Source organism: Gopherus flavomarginatus, chromosome 10 (assembly GCF_025201925.1).
Source record: "Gopherus flavomarginatus isolate rGopFla2 chromosome 10, rGopFla2.mat.asm, whole genome shotgun sequence".
Taxonomy (NCBI): Eukaryota; Metazoa; Chordata; order Testudines; family Testudinidae; genus Gopherus; species Gopherus flavomarginatus.
Genome location: NC_066626.1, coordinates 53367336 through 53394553, shown reverse-complemented (window position 1 = coordinate 53394553; position 27218 = coordinate 53367336). Strand labels below are relative to the sequence as shown.

Here is a 27218-nt window from a genome sequence, read left to right as displayed (position 1 = left end):
AGAGTCTGACCCTCTCTTTTCACCAAAAGTAAGGGCCAAGGATACAGCAGTGCTTCAACATTAGTGGCTATCATAAATATTTTACGTGCTTTTTATAATGCAGTGAGATGTTTAAAGCACGATGAAAAGTTAACAATAAATAATGTGGCTGCTGGTGAGGTGAGATTGCCAAATGCTGTTCAGGGAGAATTAAAAGAGCAGAACAACATACATGACTACTTCTTCCTCTCTTGTGGGCTAAGTGTGTTTTCCAAGGTAAAGCCCAATGATTAGGAAGCATATAGAGCACTATAATTTCTTATCATTCCTTCCCCAGAGCCAGATCTAAAGAACCAGCAACTGCCCAGACTCAGAAAAGCCATTTTATAAATGTCAAATGAGCATTTAGTTGTAGTTCTGGTGCATAGTGTATTTAGCTCTAGGGAGGATGCTGCTGACCCTGATGCACGTTAAACAGTGAGCCTGTCATATGCACATAGAAACAGGAAACTTTATGGAGCAGACCTAAAATTTCAGAATCACCACTTGCAGTTCTAAAGTGGCCCCAGTTTTAAGAATCCCTCTGATTTCATTTTAGGTCACAGTCACAGTGAAACCTAATGTAATTCTTCCTCTTGCAATGTATAAAGGTGCTGATATTGATCAAAATGAGCATAATAGATGGATTCTTTAAAATGAGTTGTACTATATTCTTTATTCAATTAAAGTGTAAGCTAGAACTGGGGAGCCGAGATTTCTGTGGTGTGGTCAAATGCTACGTACACTATCTGTAGTCCATAATATATATATATATAAAAAAGCCAAACTTCTAAGCTCATTTCTATTAAATTTACTGAACAAGGACTAATGTCTAATTTGTTTAGTGAATCCATCATTCTCCAGTCTGCTCAGAAGTCCTTCATCTCCTGTGGAACAATGATGATTTGGAAAGGCTTTTACAGGTGTTTGTTTTCTTTGTTGCAAGCATAGGCAATTGTAATGAATAATTGGCTACAGAGGCTCTGATAAGTAACAGCTTCCTCCAGGCATTTATGCTCTGTGTTTTTTGTTTTTTGTTTTTTTTCCAAAACCAATCCAGTTCATTCCAATGCTAAGGAACCGAAAACATGAACAGACAAATAGAAATGGGAACCTTTTGAAAAGTAAGCCACTGTATTCTCTGAAAAATATTGGGAGATCCATGTGGATATTGGAATACTGCAAATACTGCACAGCCTGCTGAGGAGGAAGTCATGATCCATGAACTTCATTGGCAAGCTAAGCATGAAGATAGTTTGGTTTATGTATGGGCACACAATATTTCTAAAGACCTCTATTAAATTCGGTGAGACTTTTTTCCATGTGGGCAGTCCTACGCAAAATGGGAATAGTTAAACATCCTATAGGAAGGATATTATCATTAAATTGTATAGACTTCTAAATTATTTCTCTAGTTCCTATAAAAAGATTTAACTCCCTTAACCATTCCTGCAGTTGTGGGCTCCTACCCCCCATAACCTGTGACATATACTGAATATCTGATCTAACAAGCATTTATCTACACCAGTTTGTGATGACTTGCATAACTCATTTGTGGCTTTGCCAGCCATGAGTAATGCAACCATCCCAAATTCATTCTATAAAGATATAATAGGAGATCTCACATTCATATATTCCATTTCTCTCTTGGTAGACTTCTCTATGTATCAGGGAATAAGCTAAGGTGGAGGGATCTTTAAAGATTTTGCTTTTATTGATTTGTGTCAGATTTTAAATGGCATGGTATAAATGCTGGGTTTTATGCTTATTTACCTACACTTAGTTATTAGCAGGCAGTGTTAATGCTTCCTAGTTCCATTTTTATTACGTTCATATTTTTTCAAGCCAAGTATGGATGGAAATGAACAGGAAACTGAGGACTAATATTGCATTATAAATTTCTGCAATTTAATGTGCAAAACTGGGTTGCGCGTGTTGTTTTTTTTCCCCAGGATCAGAAGCTAATTGGTTAGTGTAATTAAATCCTTCAAAAAGCTTTGAGTGAGTTCATTGCAGTTGATTGGTTTTGTAATGGTTTATAGGACTGTGTTCTGTCACACAATTAATACAGTTAAGAGAGAGTATTTTTTCTATTTTTATGGTTTAAATATTTCACGAGTGGGATTCTCACAGATAATTCTCAGGTTAATGCTGTTAGTGGACAAGCTAATAGATCAAGCTGTTTAATTTTGGTTCAATAAGTGGGACATCCTTTAGGACAGGGGTAGGCAATCTGTGGCACGTGTGCCAAAGGTGGCACGCAAGCTGATTTTCAGTGGCACTCACACTGCCCGGGTCCTGGCCACTGGTCTGGGGGGCTCTGCATTTTAATTTAGTTTTAAATGAAGCGTCTTAAACATTTTAAAAACCTTATTTACTTAACATACAATAATAGTTTAGTTATATATTATAGACTTATAGAAAGAGACCTTCTAAAAATGTTAAAATGTATTACAGGCACACGAAACCTTAAATTAGAGTGAATAAATGAAGACTCGGCATACCACTTCTGAAAGATTGTTGACCCCTGCTTTAGGATATCCCATTAAGCAGCCTATTTTATAGGAATGCTGTGGAGACATTCCTGGGATGAAATCCTGATCCCATGAGTGTCTCTTGGGAGTCTTGCTATTGACTTCATTAGGGTTAGGATTTCACCTCTGGCAAGTGAGACCTGGCTCTTGCCCTTGCCAGAGGTGACATCAGTGCTTCAGAGAAGGGTTCCTCTTCCTTTGCTTTTGGTACAGTTTCCTGAGATCCAGCTCTTTTGGGGTTGTTGATCAAAGCAGCTTCTTGTTTGTTTTCTCCCTCTCCCCCCCCCCCCCCAGCAAGCTGGACAACTGTGCCCCCTGCACACACCACCTCCGCTTAAAGGTGAGATCAATCTCAGGTTTAGGAAACCATTTTTAATAAAAATATGGCATTGTTTCAGATTTTAAACAGTAATTGAAGTTGTTAAAATATTTCATTGTTTCTTTTATTCTGGGAAATGGCTTCTGAGGTTGTGTAACAATGTCTTAGTAAATTATGTCACACTAATATCCCTGGGTATTTTCTGATTAACTTTAAGAACTGACACAAAGTCTTCCTTAGCCAAACCATCAAAACAAACCAATCCAATCCTGCAGTCAAATACCTGTGCAGATTTGATTGTAGGATCAGGGCCACAGTTGCAATGTTTTTATTTGATTATCCATGTCGTCATCATCAGATAAATCTTGACACTGAAGATCTAGCAATTTTATTATGCTGATTGTTTTCAGAAGAATGCTCTTGTCTTTTGGATTGATTTAACATGTAAATAATTAATTAGTAATATTAATTTTCTTGGAGATTTATTTTTTCATTTAAATACACATTGAAGGTACATAGTGAAATTGATTGTACTTATTACGTTGTTTTTCAGCAGGCTGTTCCTTGCCACTTTTTTGTCTTGTATAATACGATGATATAATTATATCTCAAGTTCAATATACTTTTTATTTTGATTCTGAGAAACTTAGGTTAATATGTGCTATATTCATTTTCTGTCTTATGTACAAATACCTCTCATCAAATATATTATAAATATATAAAACATGTATTCTGTTTTATTGTACCAATACTGTAGCATAATTCACATTGGGAAGACGTAGGTTAACAATCTTCTCGCTCTGGATTAGTTTCTTTATGGCTAGAATATTTAGCAGCATGTGCATAGCAGTCAAGGGTGACTTTCAAAAGGTTAGGAGTTTGGATTCAATTTTCATAAGCATCAGATAATTTGGATGCTTATATAAATCTCATCCAAATCTCTTGTATATGCAAAATTTCACTGGGAATATGATACTGTGACACATAAATTGTTGTTCTCATTATATCTATCTATATATATGTTTCCTTACTATTATATGTGGTCTCTGCCAGAAACTAGAAGTGGGCGGAAAAATGTATTTGAAATTCTTATTTATTTATTTAATTTATTTATTAAAGAAAAAGTCTTGATTGAAGTTCAGGTCCAGATATGGGTGAAATCTCAGTCTGGAGTGCAGACTTTTATTTTTCTCTAAATTACCCCCTGTTGATAGATGCCATAAGTCTCCTATTAGTGCAGAATGAAACCAATACACAAATATTAAAAGTGGGTATTTTGTTATCTTGTGTTACAGCTGTTATTTCAAGAAACCAAGAAGGACCTGGAGAAATGGGAAAGGCTGTGCTCATTCCCAAAGATGACCAGGAGAAAATGAAAGAGCTGTTTAAAATCAACCAGTTTAACCTTATGGCCAGTGACTTGATTGCACTTAACAGAAGTTTGCCAGATGTAAGATTAGAAGGGTGAGTTTGTAATGCACTGTGTAATTTTCAACACATGTGGCTCAAAAATCACAGTGAGCCGTATTTTACCAATAGATATTTTCCTGGGATTCCTAATTGATTTCAGGGCATGATAGGGCTCAATATTTGATAGTTTAATACTTGATTATTTTCAGTGGTTGTTTGAAGAAGCTGTTTGAAAACATAGTAATTTATCTTTTATATTCCTGTACTTACAAAATACCTGTCAATGGCAATGGAAATGTGTGTGTGTAAGGCAGTGTACTGAGGAGAATTAGACCTCAGTCACATTTTCTAATGTGCCTTTTATTTGTATGTTTTTTAAATTGCTATCAGCAGACAACTGTGGCATGCACTGAACAATTTATACAGCGCTCAGTTACCAGCTATAGTACCTGAGGGGAAAAACAGTCTCTCTAATCATTTTGATTGAAACATATTAGGTGAAGATTTAACATGTGTATGCTTAATCAGAATCTTACCTTTTTTAAAAAAAGGTGGTAAGAACTATTCCCAAAGGCTAGAAAGATGTCCTGAGAAGTGAGTAACAACATTTTTTTCTCTAGTACCAGCTCTAAAGTTGTCTTCTAATACAAAGTTTTATGTATTAAAAAACGTTAGTGTTCCACATGATGTACCAATAGTTTATGAAGTACTGTACAATGTCAGGTTGCATCAATCACTTCATATCATGGCATATGACATAGCTATCTAATGTATGTTACATAATTGGGATCATAGTTACTTTTTTTCCAAGGGAGACCTCTGAATATGTTATAAAGTGTCCGTATTTACTATCTGAAAATTCATAGTCATCACACACATAGATAGCTCCTAGCACTGAAGCACTAATGGTAGAAAAGTAAATTATCCCGTGACTGCATGATGGCTTACATCATAAGGTCTGTGTAAAGTCCTGACTGTTCTGATTACTGTAATTTTTATGTTACAAAAAACTTGGCTCAGCTTTGCCATCATTACAAAATGGTCTTGAGGAATTTTCTGTAATGTGCTGGCTTTGTGGGTGTCAATCAGTGTGTTGCCCTCAAGTTGTAAATCCATGTAGCGGCTTTGAGATCTACGAGTGTCAGTACCACAACTCTCCTTCAGTTCAAAAGGGCTATTTTTAATTGAGTCAAAGGGCAAGTATGCCATCCATTGTGCTCTGTGTGTATGTATGTATAAACATGTGATTTATATAATAATTGTCATTGTATGTGGTGCTACAAGTTGTTGTGCCAAACAAAATTCCCCATTCATTGCTGTATGTCATGGTTCAGTGAATGGTAGGAAAAAAACTCCGTATGGTACCTGGCCAACTCTGGCAATGGTGTATATAGGAGAGGATAGGAAGAAGAATTACCTCCTGCCCCCCTAACATGTTCATGTCCTTATTTCCAGGGAATAATGGAGTTACTGCAGCATAAGCAAGGCCCTTCATTTTCAGTTTTTACCAACTTTTCCTGAAAAATTTCCAGGTTTAACAAAACCTTTTATTCAATAGTTACCAAGTTTTGGATCACTCAACTACATGAAAAATTGGATTAAGAAAATCCAACATATGACATTAGGTGTGGTGATAAAAAATTATTCAATCTGTTAAAGTAAGACAGTGTCATGGAAGATGCATGCTTGTGTGCATATATATGTACCTCAGTGCTTGAGCTCTAAAATCAGAAGTGCTGGAACTCCCTTGACCCAGCTCCCTGCTCTAGAAGGAGAGATGGCAGCCTAGTAACCTGGGAATCCTAAGGCCTGGTCTACACTGGTGGGGGGGGCGGTGTCGATGTAAGATACGCAACTTCAGCTACGGGAATAGCATAGCTGAAGTCAACGTATCTTATTTCGACTTACCTCCCATCTTCACGGCAGGGGATCGACAGCCGTGGCTCCCTCATTGACTCCGCTTCTGCCTCTCACCCTGGTGGAGTTCCAGAGTCGATGGGAGCGCGTTCGAGGATCCATTTATTGCATCAGGGCAAGACGCGATAATCGATCCCTGATAGATCGATCGCTACCTGCCGATTCGGCGGGTAGTGTGGACGTATCCTGAGTAACAGAGCTGCCATCTCTCCTTCTGGAATGGGCCTGGAAGTGGAAGAGGTGGAGAAGGCAGCATGAGGAGACTATGGCCTTCCCTCCTCTACCTCTTCCACTTCTGAAGCCACTCTTCTCTATCCATTGCATTATTTCTCTCTTGTCCTCGATATTTACACGGAAAACCTGAAGCACTGATTTTTTTCCCCATTTTAAAATGTTTTTTGTAATAAACAACACCGATAAATTCCTGGGAAATCTTAAATAAAATAAAAACAAAAAATTAAGGGCCTTGAAGCATAAAGCTAATGCAATGGAGTGGAAAGTCAGCCCCCTAATTTCTTAACTTCATTTTTTGGATATATGTAAAAAAGATACTATTTTTTAAAATAAGGCTCAGTCCTCCTAAGGAGGTTTTCAACTGAAATTACATGCATGAAGGGTTGACATTAGGTTCAAATTAAATTTTACAGATGTTGGTATCTATTTAAAGATAGATTGTAGATTGCTGTCTGTAAATTGAAATCTGGGAAGGCCCCAGGGCTTTGTAACCTCACACCTGAGTTACTGAAGACAAATGAGAGTATTGTTGTACCACAACTGCACAGGTTCTTCCAGACCATCTGGCTTACTAATATCATCTTTGACTGGAAGAAGGGTGGTGTTCTGCCTCTTGTTAGAAAAAGGAAATAAGGCTGGGTGTAATTGCCACTATAGATGTATTATGCTGTTGTTGGTCCCAGGGAATGACTTTGCTTCTCAGTTAATGTCTTGAATCAGTTCTGAACTTTGTGGCAAAGGCATGAAACTTAGTCATTCCCCTATTGACTAAATCTTTACCACGAGACAGTTTTTTGAGAAGATGCTTGAATTCATTAAGACATGTGCAGCACTTGATTAATAGACCTCAGTCATACTTTGATTCAGTGCATCAGGTGAGCCTGTAGGATTTGATGATGTGACTTGGCATCCCTGGGAAGATAATGTTATTAATAGATGATAATAATAATAATGAAATAGCTGTATTTTGAGATAATGGTAGATACATAGCATGGTTTTCTGTTTCCATGGGAATTCGAGGCTACGTCCTATCATAATCTTTGTTCAATATTTGCTATTGATTGGCTGATAGAGAAGCTAAAGGAGGCAGCTGTCAGTGGCACTGAGCTGAACATCATTTTGTTTTGATGCCTTTGAATACCTTGATGACATTGTCTTCTTGGATCAATCTGTGAATCACTGTAGTTGATAGCTGATCTGGTAGGGCAAGAACCAGTACACTTTGGTTTGGTTATCAGCCAGACAGAAGTAAGTTCCTGAAGGAGTATGGTGACCAGACAGCAAATGTGAAAAATTGGGGCTGGGGGTAATAGGAGCCCATATAAGAAAAAGACCCAAAAATCGGGACTGTCCCTATAAAATCGGAACATCTGGTCACCCTATGCAGGAGACTTTGACAATAGATTACAGCCAACTCAGTATTAACCTGACCAGATGGCATACTGATCAGATGGCAACTGTTAAATACTTTGGCAGTGTTGCAGACAGTGCTGGAGTGCTTAAAAGTTGTGGATGTTCATATAGTAGCAGCCAAGTTCCAGTCCGTTCAGTGGTCTCTGTGGAGATGTCACGGCATAAAACTTACCACGAAGCTATGGATCAATAGAACCTTGGTTATACCTACTTTATTGTAGGACACTGAAACATGAGCACAGAGGAAGGCTGAAGAATGGTGGATTGGTGTTTTGATTCTTGTTGGCTTCATCAGCTGCTCCGTATTAAGTGGCAGGACAAGATCAGCAATAAAGCTATCCATAGCGAAACCCAGTGAGTGCCTGCATCAACACTGGTTCATTTTTTGGTGGTTTCCTTGGTACAGGCGTATTAGGATGGAAGTCCTATTACAAAGCATGTTTACCAAGGACTGCCACTACACAGTCAAGCAGTCGCATGGTTGCCCGAAGCTTTGATGGTGTGATCGGTTCACCAGTGACAGACATAGACTGAACAGCTAGCCAGTCTTACAGACCTAACTAGAGCTGGGTGGTACTTGATCTGCATGAGGTTACAACCGTTTTGGATTTGCAACGATGATGATTGGTTTTGTGTATTTGTTTTTGTTTGGGAGTGTGTGGGGGGGGAGATAAATCTTGTTTTGGTCACTTAAAACATACAGAAATATGGGGCTGGCTGACCTTTATCTTCCCCTTTCAATTCTCTAGTCCTCATCTGTTCTTATATTTTGCCACCTAGATACTCTGATAATGGCACACACATTAAAAACGTAATAAATTGCTACATTTGTTTTCTCAAATGACTTCCAAAGTGGATCCCACTTTTACCTTAGTATTGCTGGACCTTCCAATCCTATACGGACACTTTCTGATAGGCTACTCTTCTCTCTCTGCATTCTCTCTAGCTCTCCCTTCCTTGACAAGGACTTTTTCTTTTTTTTAAATAAGATTCTTAGTAGTTAAAAATCCACATGCATGCCTGATCTCACACGCTTATTTGCATATAAATATAAAATGCTTCTCTTTTTTAATGAACATACTAAAAGAGCAACTGAAAGATAAATTAAACATCTAAGTATTAAATGTGTTATGTATTCCATGTTTTATTTTGATGTGGGAATTATAGAGTATCAGCTACCACAAGAAAGCTAGTATCTGAACAGATAAGGAAGGAAGATAAAGCTTGTCTAAGTAGTTCATCTACCCTAAGGCTCATCATTCTGCAAGAGTGTCAACAGCTGGCATATAAACAGGATCATTTCAGTTATGTTACTTTATCTTCCCTAATCCTTCAGTATCCCCTTAGAACAATATTCATTAGTTAAACTGTTTGGCTGGTACTTATTACTAATAATTTAGTGCCTGATTCTGCAAATGCTCAGACACCTGAGTAATGTGAGTACTCAGGAGTTGATTTACTCATGTGAGTGTCAGGATTGATTACTAGATTATTTAGGAAAAGTATGAGGCAAGCAAAATTATAATAATATCAATTTTAAATTATTTCTCATTTAAAAAAATCATGTTCCTTGAATATCATGACCTACACTTAACTCTCAATTATTTTAGCTTACAACACATTTTTTAGATAAATGAAAACAATTAAATACACACACCTTGTCAAGATGTCTAAATCTCCAATTATGCATGCTTTTAAAATCTTCACTTAGCATAAATTGTCCTGCTTATATATGTTTGATTTAAACATTAACCTCTCCAGCTCTGAGTGGAAATTTAAAATAAAACAAGCAACTCCCCCAGGCCCCACAACACATACATCACTGCTGTTAGGGTAAGTCTCATGCATAAACCATGCACATATGCACCTCCTTGAACTGTAGTCATTTGAAAGTCAGCACAGGTAACAGTTATGACAAAGTTATATCAGTATTTTTTCTCTACAAGGCAATATTTCTGGTAATTGTGTGGTAATTTTTAGCAAACTATAACTTACCTTGTACAGTGATATCTGCAGTTATTGTGTGCACGTGCAGATGAGCTTCTGTGGTGAAAGCAGTGCTAGCATAATGGATTTTTTTTTTCATTGCTCAGAGCTGAAAAGATCCATTTATGAAAACTAAGGACCTGGTTCTCCACTGCAGTGGTGGTGGTTTGCATGACTTTGTTTGTGGATTTATTTATTTTTTTTAGTGTGCAGAATATAGAGTTGGTGTAGAAGTTCCTACACCACCACCCAGCCTGGATTTGGTTTAGGGAGCACACTAGATGAAAGCGTCCATGTCCAGAATGGTCTACCCTCTACTTCTTCCTCACAGCTTTGGCAGCTGACACAACTTGGAGCCCAGATCAGACTGCTCAAATTTATACCAGAGATCAGCCTGGGGGTCACAAAGGTTAGCTTTGCAATACTTGTCCTAAGCTGTGCCATGCAGTTTTCAGGTCTAACCAAGGATCAAGGACTGAATAGTGCAGGGGTAGACAACCTATGGCACACATGCCAAAGGCAGCACATGAACTGATTTTCAGTGGCACTTACACTGCCCGAGTCCTGGCCACCGTTGGGCGGGGGTGGGGCGGGGGGGAGCCCTGCATTTTAATTTAATTTTAAATGAAGCTTCCTAAGCATTTTAAAAATCTTACTTTACATACAACAATCGTTTAGTTATATATTATAGACTTATAGGAAGAGACCTTCTAAAAATATGAAAATGTATTACCGGCACGTGAAACCTTAAATTACAGTGAATAAATGAAGACTTGGCACACCACTTCTGAAAGGTTGCCAACCCCTGGAATAGTGTATATAAGTGTAACTGAGAGGATATTTCTGTACAGGAAATTTAGCTTTAAAAGAGGAAAATGTAAGACCCAAAGACTCAGTGCTCTTTTGAAAGTTTTCCTGTTTTCCTGTAAGGCATGACAAAAATAAAATTGTGAAACAGGATGAAACTTACAATTTAGGGGATAGCTACATTCTATTTAAGGGAAATGAAGCATTCTGTTAATGCTGTATGAAATATGTCTAAATGCATTTCCAGGATCAAAAGAAGGTAGGTTTTTGTCTTCTGTCTTAAAGATGAAAAGTATTGAGAGAGATGAAAAACACATTCCATTTTTCTTTCTTCAGACAGATGCTTTCTGTACACTGTGTCTTTAGCGAGTGTTAAATTGTTTTCAGTGCCAACTTACAATACTTTGTTACTCAGGAGGAATATAATTTCATGGTTAATGTAGTGAGCATATGACAGTAAGACATATTTGTATTGACATGGAAGATACAGGCATACGCCTTATTTGCATTAGGTGTTGAAGTTGCCCTACCTGCTAGATTATAAAAGCAGGCTTTTCCTGTGAAAATCCAGTGTTTTCTGAATTGCTGTTACCACGGCAACATAGATGAATAGGGAATAAAATGTTCTTGTTGCACAGATTACCAAGAGTGGTAAGTTTGTGTGTGTGCATCCTAAATGAAAGTTCCCACTACCCAAAGTGCCATTCCTACCACCCTCGTATCTAGAGTAGAGTGTCTGAATTGTGTGTGACAGTGAACTGATTTATTCTGAACACCTACGAGAAAGGTGGGCCAACAGAAGAAACTTGGTACAAAAAGGCCTGTTAATTCTCATATAATAACCTGATTCTTCATTCATGGTATAGTTTTATTGCAAAGAGCATCAGCTCTTTGACTTTTGGCCTGTTGAGAAATGGAACTATAAAGAAGGCAACAGGTAGGGCGGCCAATTTTTTTTTCCTTCCTGGTCCCTTTATTGTATTTATTCAGTTCCTCAATAGAGTCTGTTCCTGTTGTGGGCTAAGCTGGAGTAAAATGAGGCAGATGCTGTTGCTGCTGGGTTCAGTATTTTTGTCAGAGACAGGCTGCTGGTCCATATCTGATACCTCTAGACAAAGTTGAACAGTTTCAACAGGAGAGATTGAGAGAAACGCACCCCAAAATAGCGAATAGCCTGGTGGGCAGGGCACTCACCTGGCATGTAGAACACTGAGCCTCAGGTCTCTGCTCCACATCCAACAAAGGGGGGAGTTGAACCTAGGTGAGTGCTCTAACTACTAGGCTGTTAGGCATAAGAGGTAGAGTGGGAGGACAGTGGCACCTTCTCTTTTGAGACAGGATGTGTGTATCTCCAGGAGAGGGTTCACAGCTGTGAATCTTGAGCAGAAGGAGGCAACTCCCTCTGGCCCAGAGTTAGGTGCATAACTCCCTTTTTTGGGGGGGATGGAACTCGGGGGGCTTAAGTCATATCCTCTTCTTGCCATTTCCTACTGCTAGTTCCCTGATCAGCTTGCTGGCTCCTGTGAATCCCTTTTTTAGAAGTCTGACTCTCCATGCACTGGGTAGGAAACCTGGGTGTCTAACTCGGGGCAGTGGATTCTAGTGGATGGCAAGGCACCTAAACATTAGGTGCCTATATCTTCCATGTCAATACTGAGTCTGAATCCCCTTTGTGGATTCACCTCTGTGTGTCTTGTGTGCTCTGCAAAAGTGTTTCTCAGTGAGAACAGCACGTATCCTTTGAATTTCTATCCTAAATTGTCCGCTTCAGAATTTTTCTCTCTTCCAAGTCTGATTTGGCACACATACTAGTATGAAATCTTGAAAATTACACTAATTCACCATAGAAAAGCATGATTTTCATTTTCTTTCTAAGAATTGTCTCAAGCATCTTAAAAAATCACCCTTAATCTTTCTCTATTGATAAGTCTCTGACAATAGACTCTGAAGAGTATCCTGTATGCTGTATAACCCATTAGAATTGGATTTTCTCATCTTTTTAGGTTCATGTGACTTTGCTTCTGACAACAAAAATTAACATGAGAACGAAATGTTGAGGCATTTATTTTTCTGCTCTGGAAACGCTTTCATTTGTAGGTGTAATATTAGATGGTATTGTGTATTACTTTCTTTATATCCTTCATTAAAAACCAGAGGCCTGTCATTTTTTGCAGGTCATTTTTGTAGCTATTTTTGAAACATTGTACCTCAAATTCTTGGCTAAGAAATTGCATTTTTGATTTATTTTGCTTTACTTGACAAGGATTTCTTTAAAAAAAACACTTCAATATTCTGACTTTTTTCCTTTAAACTACCAAAGTTCTTCTAAAGATTTTATGTTCATCCTTAAGTGATTGTATATCTATAATCCTAATTCTATCTGATCTAAATATTTCATCAGATTTTTTTTAGCCTTGACTCAGTTATCACAAAACTAGATAAATCCTTAGGTGTTTGCAACCAGTTAACAGGATTATCCAGTTAAAATACTCAACTGTTCCAATATTGCTCATTGTGATGCAAAAATAACATGTTTGGGTTTGGGGTTTTGTTTTTTATCATGTCCCAGCTAAATACATTGAATGGCAGCTTGAAAGTCTGCCCCTTCTTCTGGCATTTATAAATAGAAGAGGTAAGGGAGAGAGAGCTTCCAGTTTGATTTCAAAGAGCAGGAAGGAGGATTTTAAGTAGTGCACACTTTATGTTCTCAATCTGTATACTTCCCAGGTCTCTTTTTTGTGATGGAAATCTTTGAAAGAGCACTTGTTATCTGAATCAACCTATTTATTACATTGACTGCATATCTAATCAGCTACTTGGGGAGGCGGATTGTTATTCGGCACATTATTCCACAGCTCACTTGATATTCTTTATTATTAATTACTTGAAAACCGATTTCACAGCAACGTTTACAAAAATTTGTTGCTTAGTTTATTGTACAGTTCACATACTCACAGGGATTATCCATTTAGTAAGGTGCATTAGAGTTGTTAACATAACGATCCCAATTACAGATACCACAGACAACTGAAAGTGACCAGTGGTTTCCAAAATTTACTTAAAATTACTTTCTATGCATATTTCTGTTGTTGCTATAGCTTAGAGTTATTTACAAATAAACATAATGTCTGTTTATGGAACTACTTTTCCTTATTGTGAAATATTCACATTCTTTGTAGGGTGAGTGTGTGTGGTAGGCAGTATAAAAAAAAGTATCTGTTTACCACTACTTTTGGAGAGGGGCTGGTGGGGGAGAAGAGAGGATTTGGTTTTGGGTGTTTTTGTCTTTATCATACTAAATCATTGTACTGGGGTAAGTTCACCCCCCATGGTTTACATTGGCTTTTGACAGTCAAAACCTGGGTGCATGGTCCCAACGGAGGAAAGCATTCACTGGAGGTAGTGCAGCAGCACTCAGTGACTGCAAGCTCCATTCTGCTGGGAAGGCTGTAGTGCTACATGGTAGCATGAAAATGCTTTCAGTACCTCAATAAATGTTTGGGGATGAATTGTTGATGAAACTTGTGGGTTAGCTGGCTGTTTGTCTAGGAAGGGAACACTTGGCAGGAGAACCTTCACACAACTTAACACTTAGATAAACTGTTCTATGTAGTAGTGGTCATATATCCACTTCATTTGCCTTTTACCATCAATTATTATGTCATTCCTAGTTTGAGTCATGCTGGATCAGCCTCTCAAGAATTCCTTTATTGCTAAAGTTGCTTCAAGTTGTGAGATTAAAAGCTATCCCATTAGTTTATTTTTGAGCATACAAGATATGCAGAGAAAAAATAGACTACTCAGATCTTCTCATTTACCTGTCTCAAACTGTATAATCTTTCGAAGAAGAAAATGTATTAGAAAGCCTAGAGAAATTAATTAGTTCTGCTAGAAGGTGTTGTTAAATGAAAGTTTGGAAATGTACCTACCTTGTGAACTCTCAAAATCAAAAACAAACAAACACACACACAATCCATCATCTTGGAAGACTGCCAATGGGGAGAAAAAAATATAAACAGATACCCTGTCTGAGATCAAAGCGAGTTCCCAACACATAAATTAGCTAATGACTATTAGTACTAAGTCAGGAAAAAAAATAAGGATTGCCTGACACAAGGAAAGATATGATAATGAGTAAACAGACTGTTTCTCAGTTGGTTTTGTGGATCTTTTATCCATATTGTCATTCAACAAATGGAACAGTTAAAATCTGCAGCTTTTTCCTTTTGTCTCTCTTGATCTAGTTGCTAATTTCCCAATACAGAAATAAGTGCTTGACTCCATTGTCATTTTCATCAGCATTATAACCATGTGACTTATTGTTTCCAGGTTACTTCTGGATTACACTGGTGCAAAAAAAAAAAAAAAAAAAGGCCTGTCTGGTGCCAGCTCTGGGAAAAAAAAATAGGTAAGGGAATGACCTGGGCTAAATACTTCCATGTTTTGGAGTCCTCTGGCAGATTTTTGGGAAATAGTCTTGTGATAAACCCAGACCAGTTGGGAACAGCAGTAAAGGACAAGAGACTACAGGTGAATACAGACAGAGGGACGCATGTGGAGTACAATGAGACCATACTGGTCAGTAGAGCTGGTCAAAATTTGGGACTTCCGTTTCATGGGAAATTTTAACACTTTGAAATTTGTCAGATTTTTTAAAATTTCCTGCAAAAATAGAAATTGCTTAAATGTTTCATTTGGAAACACCAACATATGATGTTCTTGAAAGTATATCTGCTTCCTGGGCCCCAGCTACTGATTGAAATTCATGTGATTCTTGTAATGTTCATTGGTCATCAGTGATCCCTTTCACCTTGCTATTTAGTGCTGAGCAGCAGTGAAACTGATAAGAATCGTGTCACTTTCAATTAGCTGCCAGGGCTTCCACAGTCTACAGCTCCCAGGCAGCCTTCCTATTGGCCCCCAGGGCTTCCAGATGCCTGAGCTAGCTGGTTCCCCCAGCTGCCTGCCTCCTACAGGCCATGGAGATGACTGCCTCAAGCATTGAGCAGCCTGGGGAGCCAGTAGGCCCAAGAGCTTAGAAGCCTTGGAGTCCCCAGCCCTGGAGCAGTCTGGATGGTGAGGCTGCCCCAGAGCTGTGGACCCCGGTTATCTTCCAGGCAAGGTGGTGAGAAACCAGGCAGCTGTCAGGAAACCTGTGGTTTGTCAGAAGCTTGTGAACCCAATAGGTTTCTGCAAAACATTTCAGGTTTGACAAATTTTGCATTTTCTGACACATTTATGACCAGTTCTGTTGGCCAATATGATAAGTAGCTCACCAGCTGCCAAACCCTTTTGGTCATTTTTTTTGTAGACCTCCAGGCAAAGGAGAGCTTTAAGGAATTTTAAGTTAACAGCAATGTTAGAGAGAACACGCACTACTGCTTCTATTGATCATGTAGTCTGGGGTAAAACTAGAAAGAAACATGACATGCTAAAAGAGTTCTGAGTATGTCAAGGGGAGAGAGTTTGAAATACTGCAGGTAAGGTACTTGGGAAATATATTTCCTACAAAAGGCATCTAAGGGTATGGATTGGCGGGTAGCGATCTATCAGGGATTGATTTATCGCGTGTAGTGTAGACGCTATAAATTGTTCCCCAATCGCTCTCCCATTGACTGCTGAACTCCAGCTCAGCGAGAGGCGGAAGCAAATTCGACGGGGGAGCGGCGGCTGTCGATCCCGTGCCGTGAGGACGCGAAATAAGTGATTCTAAGTCGATCTAAGATACGTTGACTTCAGCTACGCTATTCTGGTAGCTGAAGTTGCGTACCTTAGATCGATTCCTCCCCCCCCCGTGTAGACCAGGTCTAACTATGTAACACTAAATAGACGTTACACAGATGCCTAGAAATGGTCCTCTAGTTCTCCAGATTCCTGCCCAAATATACACAGTACAGTTCCATATAGAGAGATTTGCTGGTCCCTTATCCAGGGCAGTGGAAGTAGAAGGAGTAAGGAGCTTCCTCCTGCACCTCTTTAGGAGGCTTGCATAAGGGCCAGGCAAAATTCCAGTTCCTACACTTAAGAGGAGTTCAGGGATTGCTCTCTTCATATTCCCCTAAACAGTGTAAGAAATGTGGCTCTAGCCTCATCAGAGATGTCTCTCAGTTCAGGGCAACTGCACTTGTATTTTTCCTCTGTTATACCTCAAAGGCACCATAGGCTTATGGCCCCTCAGTCATGCCCTCTCTCTTGGGCAGAGACCTGCATCTCTTCCCCCTCCTGGGTTTTTTCTGTGGTGCACAGTTCCTGTTAACACTGTGATAGTCCTGGCAAGCCAGACCATCTACACAGGCCAGCATCTCCATAGTGTACAGATAACTCTACTCATCAGCAGGTACCAAAGACCTCTCTATAAGAAAGTGCTTTCAACATAAGAATAAATGTATTACAGAGAAAACAATAAAAGAATCTATTTGCATGCTAGAAAGCTTATCAGAGGTCACCCCAACTTCAGCCTCAGGCTCTGGTAGATGTCAGTCCTTCAGAACACACAACTGTGTTTTCCCATAGTTACAAGTTCACAACTGTCTCAGATTCAGAACCAGAACAACCATGGACAAGTCAATCTTCTTTATACTGCTTGGGTCTTTTGATATTGGCTTCTCGCAACAGCTGGTCAGCAGGCACAGTTCCACTTTTCAGGGCACAGTGTCAAAGGGCTGGGTTTTTGCATAAACAGAGGTGGGAAATTTGAATTCACCACCACTTAGGTATAACCCAGGAAAACCATTTAACACTTTGTTCCAAAAATCTATTCTTGTCTGGAACATGGTTCAGTACAGATCTTTGAACCTCCACATGTCTAATTTGTCACATTTCCGCACTGGAGAGGTTACCTACAATCCCAGCCCACAATAATGCATAAACCTTTCATTTAGTACTTAAACTTAATTCAGTTATATTCTGTGAAGGAGCAGGGCAGCGTTCATGCTCCCCGCGCACACCGAGGAGGCTGCTATCCAAGCACAGAAGGAGGGAGATGCAACAGTATTCAGAATATCTGGGTAGGGACACAGAACCTTAACCCTGTTCTCTTTTCTTAAAACTATAAAACCTCTCTTTCTGCAATTCCCATCCTAAACTTCTTAAGAGTTTCTTTCTTCCTTTTGCAGCTCTCCCAGCTGATTTTGCTGTTTGTCTAAAATCTTCTAAATTCCAGACTCACTAATTACTTTATAATTTGTATAAAAATTTGCATAACCTGACAGCAAAATAATTTAAACCCAAATAACTTCAGTTTAACATAATCCTATATCTGTTTTAGTAGCAACTACAAAACCTTAATCAGGGTTCATTACAGCAACGCAAAACTGCTATATAGCTTGTTCTAGATATGCATATTGGTATCAAGATTCCAAAGCTGTCATAACCTGAACATACTAGAAATATAAATAATTTCTAACCTAATTGTATAAATCTATAATAAGTGTTTTCATTAGCTAACTCTTTGTAGAATTGGTCCTAAAAATAAATTAGTATCCTATCTACTAGCAAGCTATTCAGTGCAAGAAAATCTCTAGTCTGTATGCTGCCTTCTAGAACTGTTGGAACTTGTCTTTATAGATTTATACTGAAATGCCTCCCTGGAGCCAGATTAAACTGGCAGATTTTACTTTGCAGTAGGCTACTACCAGGAAGCAGAAAAGACTGTTTTTGAAATTCTTTAACCTATGTAATAAATTCTTTGTATTTCTTCTTAGAATTGAAGAATTTTCTTTTTATATAAAAAGAATATTATTTATAGATCAAGTGAAGGACTATGGGTCATTACGCAACATCTTACATCTGCCATAGCTATGAAACTAAGATTTCAGATTCTAGCATTATCAGCTGAGCACCAAAGTGGATGAGGACAAGAAAACATGAATGTTCATCAGGAGTATTTATGTATGGCTCATATAATTTGAGGTTGCTTTAGTCACCAGCACCAGTACAAAAAAAAAAATTCTCCTATGTGCGGCTGTATCAATAAGCTCTTGGGGGAGGGGAACCATCTCTGTGTTCTGTGTTTGTACGCACCTAGCCCAATGGGGTCCTGGTACATGGCCACCGCTCCTAGGAGTCATGGTAATACAAATAAGTAATATGATTTTACCCGGTGATATAAAGGAAGGGATTTCATCCTGAAGTTGAAGAGTGCAATTGTCTATTGGTCCAGGCAGTATATGATATTTAGTAGTGACAATTCTGCGGAAAGTGTACATGATAGCTTTAATTCCAAATATTGATATACTGGTATGTTTTAATGTGAGCCATGTCGTACCTAAATAAAAAGCATGCATTACATGAAGGAGTTAGACATTGCTTGACTGTTGAGATATTTGATTAATTCAAATGAGTCTCTTTTAGGGTGAAGAGGTCCACTTTTGAAAATACCCTTTTTTCAGTGAATCCCTAAACAATTAAATGGCCTAAAAGTTCAAAAATATGTCCAGAGCTGGTTGAAACTCAGAATTTCATGTGAAATTTTGATATTTCAAATTTCCCCCCCAAAACAGGAATTCTGAAAATTTTAATTTGGAAAAAATCTGAAATGTTTCAAAATTTATCTCCCCTTTATTTTTAAAGACATGTAATTAGAAGTAGTGGATAATATGTCATATCAGGTCATGTCAGTCCTACTCAAATACTGACATATCAGGTATGACAGTCAAAATATTTTATTATATTTTTAAAATCATTAAAGGTAGTTGCTTCTTCGTACTGATGAAAAACTCGATTTTGTCATTGTTCAATGTGTCTCTTGTTTGTGTTTGAATTAAAACAGTTTGACATTTCAACACCTTCATCTAGAAAAGATCAGTGCCCAGTACTAATTAGAGGAGCAGCTGTTTTCAGTATCCTAGGATTTAGAAAAAGAGTCCCATCTAACACAAGGATATTGAATATAGCTTGTCCTCTAATTGTTATTATGTAATAACATTATATTATGCACTACTAGTACTGACACATCACAAAATAAAAGTAATATAAAAATGTTAAATTTCAAACCAAAAATATTTTTTTAAACAAAATTTTGGAATAATTCTGAAACAAACATTTTTGCTGTCTGGAATCTTTTCTAAGGAAATTTAAGGAAAACTGGTATGATTTTACAAAAATATTCAGTTTCATGGACATGACTGTTTCTAGAAAACGTGCGATGAAAATGTTCTAAGCCACTCTAAATATAGATCCATTTCTTATTGCAACACTGCTTCATACAGGCTACACTGCACTTTGGAAAGAGAAAGGTAACTGGCAGTTAAGATGAGCAGAGTGAGTTGTGTTCAAGTGTAAAAGAACTTGTCATTTGTATTAAAACAAGGGAGGGTATCCAAATTTCAACCCTTTGCAGTACTGATGCCACCATATGCTAATAGTTTTATTAGTGAGATGCTAAATGTGATCAGTCGGAGGCATAAAGAACTCACCTCCTTAAGGAAGTTCAAAAAAGAAAAGTTCCCACATGCAATTTTGTTGGATTCATTGCACAGTTTTTGGTTACTTTTCGAAATCCTTGTTGGTTTGTGTTTTTTTCTGTTGGTTTATTTCTTTATTTAAATATATTATGAAGTCTTGAGAAGGTTGATGTACGTGGGGAAGATGGGAGGAAATGAGTTAATTGGAGGAGGGACTAGGACGAGAAGGAAATGAAGGATTGAGGGCAAGGAGAGCAACGCAGACAATGGGACTGCAAAGTGGAGGGGAATGGAGGAGTTTGGGGAAGTAATCAATCATGACTCCCCTGACGACAACAACAACAAGAAAAAGTGACTTTTAATTTATTTTTTAAAAAGTCACGGTTTTGGTTGTTGTGGCCAGCCTAGTAGTAGACAAACACTCCATGTTTTTGTTTTGTTTTGTTTTTATACACTAATTTGGTGTATAAAACCAAATGGTAACAGACCTGCTGGTTTTTTTAACTATTAGCTAAATATTGTTAAACGACATTGATTATTTTTGTGCAAAATAAAGGATATTTGACTTTGCTTATTTTTCCCCATGACAAACAACTTTCATTAGCATGTTGTGTGGCAAACTTTTCTTCCTTTTTAACTAAAATCATGAAACTTGCAATTTTGACTCAACCAAGGCAAAGAATCTTGCCTCCCCACCATCTCTCTAGCTCCATCATAGCCTGAAACTGATTAACATCAAAACACCTTAAAACTCATCGTCCCCACCTCAAAGGCAATTTGAAGATGATGGGGAATAGCAAAGGTGGGTAAGTGTTCAAAGAGGAGGAGGATTTTGATTTTTTGCCTGGCTAACTGATGCTTGTTTTTTTTTTTTTGTATAATTTTACTGCTCCTCTTAATTTAAATATATGTCAAGGGCACCTGCCATGTAAGCATCCTTTTAGCTTTCCTATGAATCTAAATAAAGAACAGAAATAGTGACATAGAAGACATTTATAAAGTTCCTGAGGATGCACAGACTTTTCCTAAAATATGCATTTATTTAGAATCATAAAGGTCCATTGCTTAATATTTTCCATGAATGCATTTTTTTGGGTTCCTCTCTTTTTCATGTGTGGTTCCTGAAGTAAAGCTCTCACATATACACAATAGACTGATAGTGATGCTCATTGGTAGTGGATTTGCTTGCAGCAGCATCTTCCTTGTGAATTGACTATGACTCAATTTTTCTGATGTAGTGCAAGGCTATTCAAGCATGAAAGTGCCTCCTTCATGTAGAGCAATCCCCTTTTGCCTGGCATGTCAAGGTTCAGAAACTTTATATTTACTGTGATTACAGTTGTTGACCCCAAACAATAGTTGCTACTAACAAAGTGAAGCTTTTTTACATGGCCCGAGAGGGAAATGTTAAAATAACTCACCAAATTCTGTTCAGAGGTGAAAAGATCCTGCAATTATATTTAGCAACCTGAAGCTAACTTATCAGTTTCCTTACTAAAAAAAAAGATTCTATAATGGTAACACTATATTGTTTTATGCTATTCTGAAAATGATAGACAATGAAAAGCTAAAGAACAGGAGTATGAGACACTACTCTTACAGACCATGGCACAAATATTGAGCACAGAAATGTAGGACTGGAAATGATGTTGAGAGGTCATCAAGTCCAGCTCCCTGTGCTGAAGCAGGACCAAGTGAACCCACACAAGTGTTCTCCAACCTGCTCTTAAAAACCTCCAATGATAAGAAGTTGCTCCTGAAGGTAACCGAATACTAAGCCAAAGTGCAAGTGATTAGCAGTCCGGCTTTTTATCAGCAACTGCGAAAGGGGTTTCTGCATAGTCCAGAGAAATGTACTGAAATGAACTGGTTATTAGCCTGGAACAGGAGCTCCACTATTTTTGAGTGGGTGCAAGGTTAGACAATGCTCAGGAAGCATTCTTATTGTGGAGAGGGATGGAATCAAAGTTCTGTCCTTCCTCCTCCCTCTTCAGAAAGTGAGGGTCTGATCAGGTGATAGCCAGGGCCTGGGAGTATGCTGACAAATGAGTTTTTGGCTGGCCCTCGGCAGGGGCACAAGAGGGAAAGGGAGTGGGTCGTAGTTCTCTGAGCACCTATGTAAGAGCTGCCTATAAGTATAAGAGCATTTGGAGCCCTCTGTCAGGGGTGGTTCCGGTCCTAGTCCTGGAGAGGGAAACTCTGGGAACAGCTTAGTTTAAAGAGAGAGGTTTAGGCATCTGTCTTGTTATATATGGTTATTGTATGTGATGCAGGTTATTTCCACACTTCAGGAAAATATTCTATTCGATTGACTTAATGGCTGTTTTATTTTTTTAACGTTATTGACAGCACACCCAGAAAATTCACTCAGTGTTACCGTGAATAACTTGGCGTAATTCCCAGAATTCTAGGAAGTAAAAACTCTGTAGACAATTCATGCTCCAGCCTTAAGTGTTTATTAAAGAAAGCTGTCCTCCATTTTTGGTGTGGATGGTTATTCAGGGGAAGAGATATGCAATAATGTTGTATGTGTTGTAGTTTAATATACATCTTACACCATAATTATTCACAAGTAAGAACACACTGATAGGTCCTTTTCTACCATGAATGCTCATTAATTGTGGAGAAGCTAGCAGGACATATTATATAATATGCAGAACTGGAAAACAGCATTTCCAAATTTTGTAGAAAGCAGAGTTGTAATTTAGCAGTTGCAAGAGCCATTGAACAGTACATCTAATCATTATGGAGAAGTCATGATGACATAGAGCATTGACACAATAATACTAATGCTTGTGAATTTACAAAATTAGATTGTAGTTAATCAAGATGATAGATGTGAGCCTTGCATCACAGTGATTTGCTCTAGTACATTTGAAAAATCTGGTGCGTCATATAACTGTTGTTTGATTTGTTGCTGTTGCTATCTTGACAGAAATCCAATTTACGGATGAAGCTCTAAGACTATATTTGTTACCTGCCTTATGAAGCATGGCATTGAAGACTACCTTATACCTATTAGCTAACACTTAACAAGGAACTAAATGACTGTGGCATAAATTATATCATCTCCCTTCTCTTTACTCAGAGTGACACACAATTTTGCCTCTCAGCTAAAAGCTCCAAACCTAGCTTCTGTAGATCATCACAGAGCAATAAAATGAGGACATGATTAAGCCTGTAGCATACAAAATGTCATTCATGGTGCCATGTGAAAATGACTGCTGATTTTCCTCTTATTTCCCTTATTGTGCAGTTATAAGTCAGAATATTTTTAGTTTCAGCACTGAACGCTTTCTAAAACATACTTTGAATATATAATAATTCATAGTATAGAGAGCATGCAGAGGTGCAATCAGAAAGGCCAAAGCATAATTGGAGTTGCAGTTAGCAAGGGATGTGAAGGGTAACAAGAAGGGTTTCTACAGGTCTGTTAGCACCAAGAAGGTGGTCAGGGAAAGTATGGGACCCTTACTGAATGGGAAAGGCAACCTAGTGACAGATGATATGGAAAAAGCTGAAGTACTCAATGCTTTTTTTTGCCTCGGTCTTCAACTCCCCAGACTGCTGCACTGGGCAGCACAGTATGGGGAGGAGGTGAACAGCCTTCAGTGCTGAAAGAACAGGTTAGGGACTATTTTGAAAAGTGGGACATGCACAGGTCCATGGATCTGGGTCTAATGCAGCCGAGGGTGCTGAAGGAGTTGGCTGATGTGATTGCAGAGCCATTGGCCATTATCTTTGAAAATTTGTGGTGATTGGGAGAAGCCTCGGATGATTGGAAAAAGGCAAATAAAGTGCCCATCTTTAAAAAAGGGAAGAAGGAGAATCTGGGGACCTACATGGAGCAGGTCCTCCAGGAATCCATTTTGAAGCACCTGGAGAAGAGGAAGGTGATCAGGAACAGTCAGCATGGATTCAACAAGGACAAGTCATGCCTGACCAACCTTCTATGATGAGATAACTGGCTCTGTGGATATGGGGAAAGTGGTGGATGTGATATATCTTGACTTTAGCAAAGCTTTTGATACAGTCTCCTACAGTATTCTTGCCAGCAAGTTAAAAAGGTATGGATTGGATGAATGGACTGTAAAGCGAATAGAAAGCTGGCTAGATCATTGGGCTCAACAGGTAGTGATTAACAGCTCGATGTCTAGTTAGCAGCCGGTATCAAGGGGAGTGCTCCAGCAGTCTGTCCTGGGGTCAGTTTTGTTTAACACCTTCATTAATGATCTGGATGATGGGATGGATTGCACCCTCAGCAAGTTCGTGTATGACACTAAGCAGCAGGGAGATAGGATACGCTGGAAGGTAGGGATAGGGTCCAGAGTGACCTAGACAAATTGGAAGATTGGACCAAAAGAAATCTGAAGTTCAACAAAGACAAATGCAGAGTCCTACACTTAGGATGGAAGAATCCCATGCTCTGCTACAGGCTGGAAACCTACTGGCTAAGAAGCAGTTCTGCAGAAAAGGACCTGGGGATTATAGTGCACGAGAATCTGGATATGAGTCCATGGTGTGCCCATGTTGCCAAGGAGGCCAGTGGCATATTGGGCTGCCTTAGTAGGAGCATTGCCAGCAGATCAAAGGAAGTGATTATTTCCCTCTGTTCAGCACTGGTGAGGCCACATCTGGAGTATTGCGTCCAGTTTTGGGCCCCCGACTACAGAAAAGACGTGAACAAATTGGAGAGAGTCCAGCGGAGGGCAACGAAAATGATCAGGGGGCTGGGGCACATGGCTTACAAGGAGAGGCTGAGGGAACTGGGTTTATTTAGTCTGCAGAAAAGAAGAGTGAGGCGGGATTTGATAGCAGCCTTCAACAACCTGAAAGGGGGCCGGGTTCCAAAGATGATAGAGCTAAGCTGTTCTCAGTGGTGGTAGATGACCAAACCAGAAGCAGTGGTCTCAAGTTGCAGTCGGGGAGGTCTAGGTTGGATATTAGAAAAAACTTATTTTACTAGGAGGGTGGAATGGGTTATGGAGGGAGGTGGTGGAATCTGCGTTCTTAGAAGTTTTTAAGGCTCGGCCTGACAAAGTCCTGACTGGGATGATTTAATTGGGGTTGGTCCTGCTTTGAGCAGGGGGGTTGCACAAGATGACCTCCTGAGGTCTCTTTCACCCTAATCTTCTATGATTCTATGATAGCAAGACAGAAAAGGTGAGGATCTCTCAGTAAGGCACAAAGAAAATGCTATATCAACAGGTGGACTGGAAATGAAACCAAAGGGTCGTCTTACTTGGTGGGGAAAAAATTAGCAACCAAAGGTGTTTTAAGAAAAAGCCTTTCCTGATCTATAATTTCCATTACAGATTTGTTCTGATTAAGCTATTGGTCAATCATTATTGCTAATGCTTTCCTGTTTTAACAAACTAGAACTCAATTCTACCCCCATTTAAGTCACTGGTAAAATTCCCTTTGACTTCAGTTGTGCAGATCTTATGTGTTTACAACTTTGATCCGGTCTGCCACCACTTAAGTCACCTTAAAGATACAGAGAAATAAAATGGCCTCTATACTATGGTGTTTGTTTTTAAGTAGTACTCTGTCTACATTACCTTGTTCCCACTCAAACCTAAAATAACTTTGAGCTTTTAGTAAATGATGTTCTTGCACTGAGTAACTTGTTAAAATATTAATGCTGTATTTAGTGTTTGAAATCCCTAAGGAAGTTTAATATTCAAGGCTACATTCAAAGTATGTCGTCATTATGAATGGCGACAGTTGAAAGTGTGAGTGAAGGGTCTTTGTTTCTGCAATATACCTGCTTATACTGCATAATGGAACACCAGAGAGCCATTTTCATGACATATTTTCACATCTATCTTCTGCTGGATACAAAAATTGATTGTTTCTACAGTATTTTGGTTCAATAACATTCAGCAGGACAATGTAGATGCAGTTGCTTTATGATGCTACTTCTCTGTAAGTGAAGTGAATCCTTCTCTTTAAAAAAATCTGTTTACATTTCATTTGAATTTTTTATTTTTTTTGCAATTTAAGTAATTTATATGAATAAAATTGCCTCTAAACTTCTACATACTGAAACATTTTAACAAAATATGTTCTTTGAGATTACATTATTTTCTATTGTCTAAGGTGCCTGGTTGAAACAGATAATTCATTACATATAGCTGTCACAAATTGACTTCTGTAGTTCCTGTGGGATTTGAGACTTACTTCCAGCTACGGTGGATGGGGAGGGGAAAGCATAATTGATTGATTAAACCTAAATTTTTGAAATACCTGTCAGAATGTGGGAATTGAAGCACACTTGCTTTTTCTCTCATTCTCAGAATCTTATCTGGTCCATTATAATGTTTCAATTTCCCCAAATACGTTCTAGATTGTGTATAGATTTTTCACCCAGAACAGTTTATCTTAAACAATTGGCTTACAGTAAGCATGATCACAGAGCCACATGTGTTCACTCTAACTTGTGTTCATAAGGAAATTTTTGCACTTTGAGTGGCTGATTTTTTTTTAATCTGCTAACTGCTTAATAGGTAGTATAATTTTTAGAAAGATCCCTTTTAGAGATTATCTGAACATGACTCTATTCAGACCCACTAAATCAGAGTTTGTGACAAAGAAATGTTATTTCTAGAAGTGCTATTTAAAGGAAAATGAGGATTACTAACCTCTCATTCTAGGTATTTATTTATAGTAGATACATTCAGTGTAAATAGTATCAGGACTTTATTTGGCTTCATATAATGTACTTGGCAGTTCAGTGACAATGTTTTAAAAGAAATGACCATGATTTTGGCTGTCAGTGTTTTCTTTAGAGAAGCGAAGTCAGAAAGAGCCCTTTCCATTACAACTGAGTGTTGAGCAAGCCATTGTTTCATTAGAGTACTGACCAAAGCTGTTCAAGACTTCCTGGAAAGTACAGCTCAGGCTTTGTGCTGCTACCTAAAAAAGACTCCATGGAATTTTATGTGACTAAGCCATCAGTGACCACAGGTCTGGAACCCTCTTCCCTGGAGCTCATAGGAGCTGCTAATAGTTGCCAGCAAAGAAGCTGAACTCCATCACAGGACTCCAGTCCTGGAATCTGATTGGCAGAACATTGGTGATCCTGATGGGTTCACAGATTCTGTTTAAATGAAGAACAGAAACAGGAAGTTGTTCATGCAATTGTTTTTTCCCTGCTTAGGACTGCTTCCTCTG

The 27218-nt window shown here is 38.5% G+C and overlaps 1 protein-coding gene across 2 annotated transcripts in view; it reads left to right on the top strand.

The window, feature by feature from the left end:
• Positions 1-27218, top strand: part of GALNT13 (polypeptide N-acetylgalactosaminyltransferase 13) — a 362438-nt gene that overhangs the window by 140418 nt on the left and 194802 nt on the right. For both annotated transcript variants that reach the window (XM_050969250.1, XM_050969251.1), the window contains exon 3: positions 4167-4335. In XM_050969250.1, the coding sequence (XP_050825207.1) occupies positions 4167-4335 (169 nt within the window). The remainder of the gene's footprint in view (positions 1-4166; positions 4336-27218) is intronic.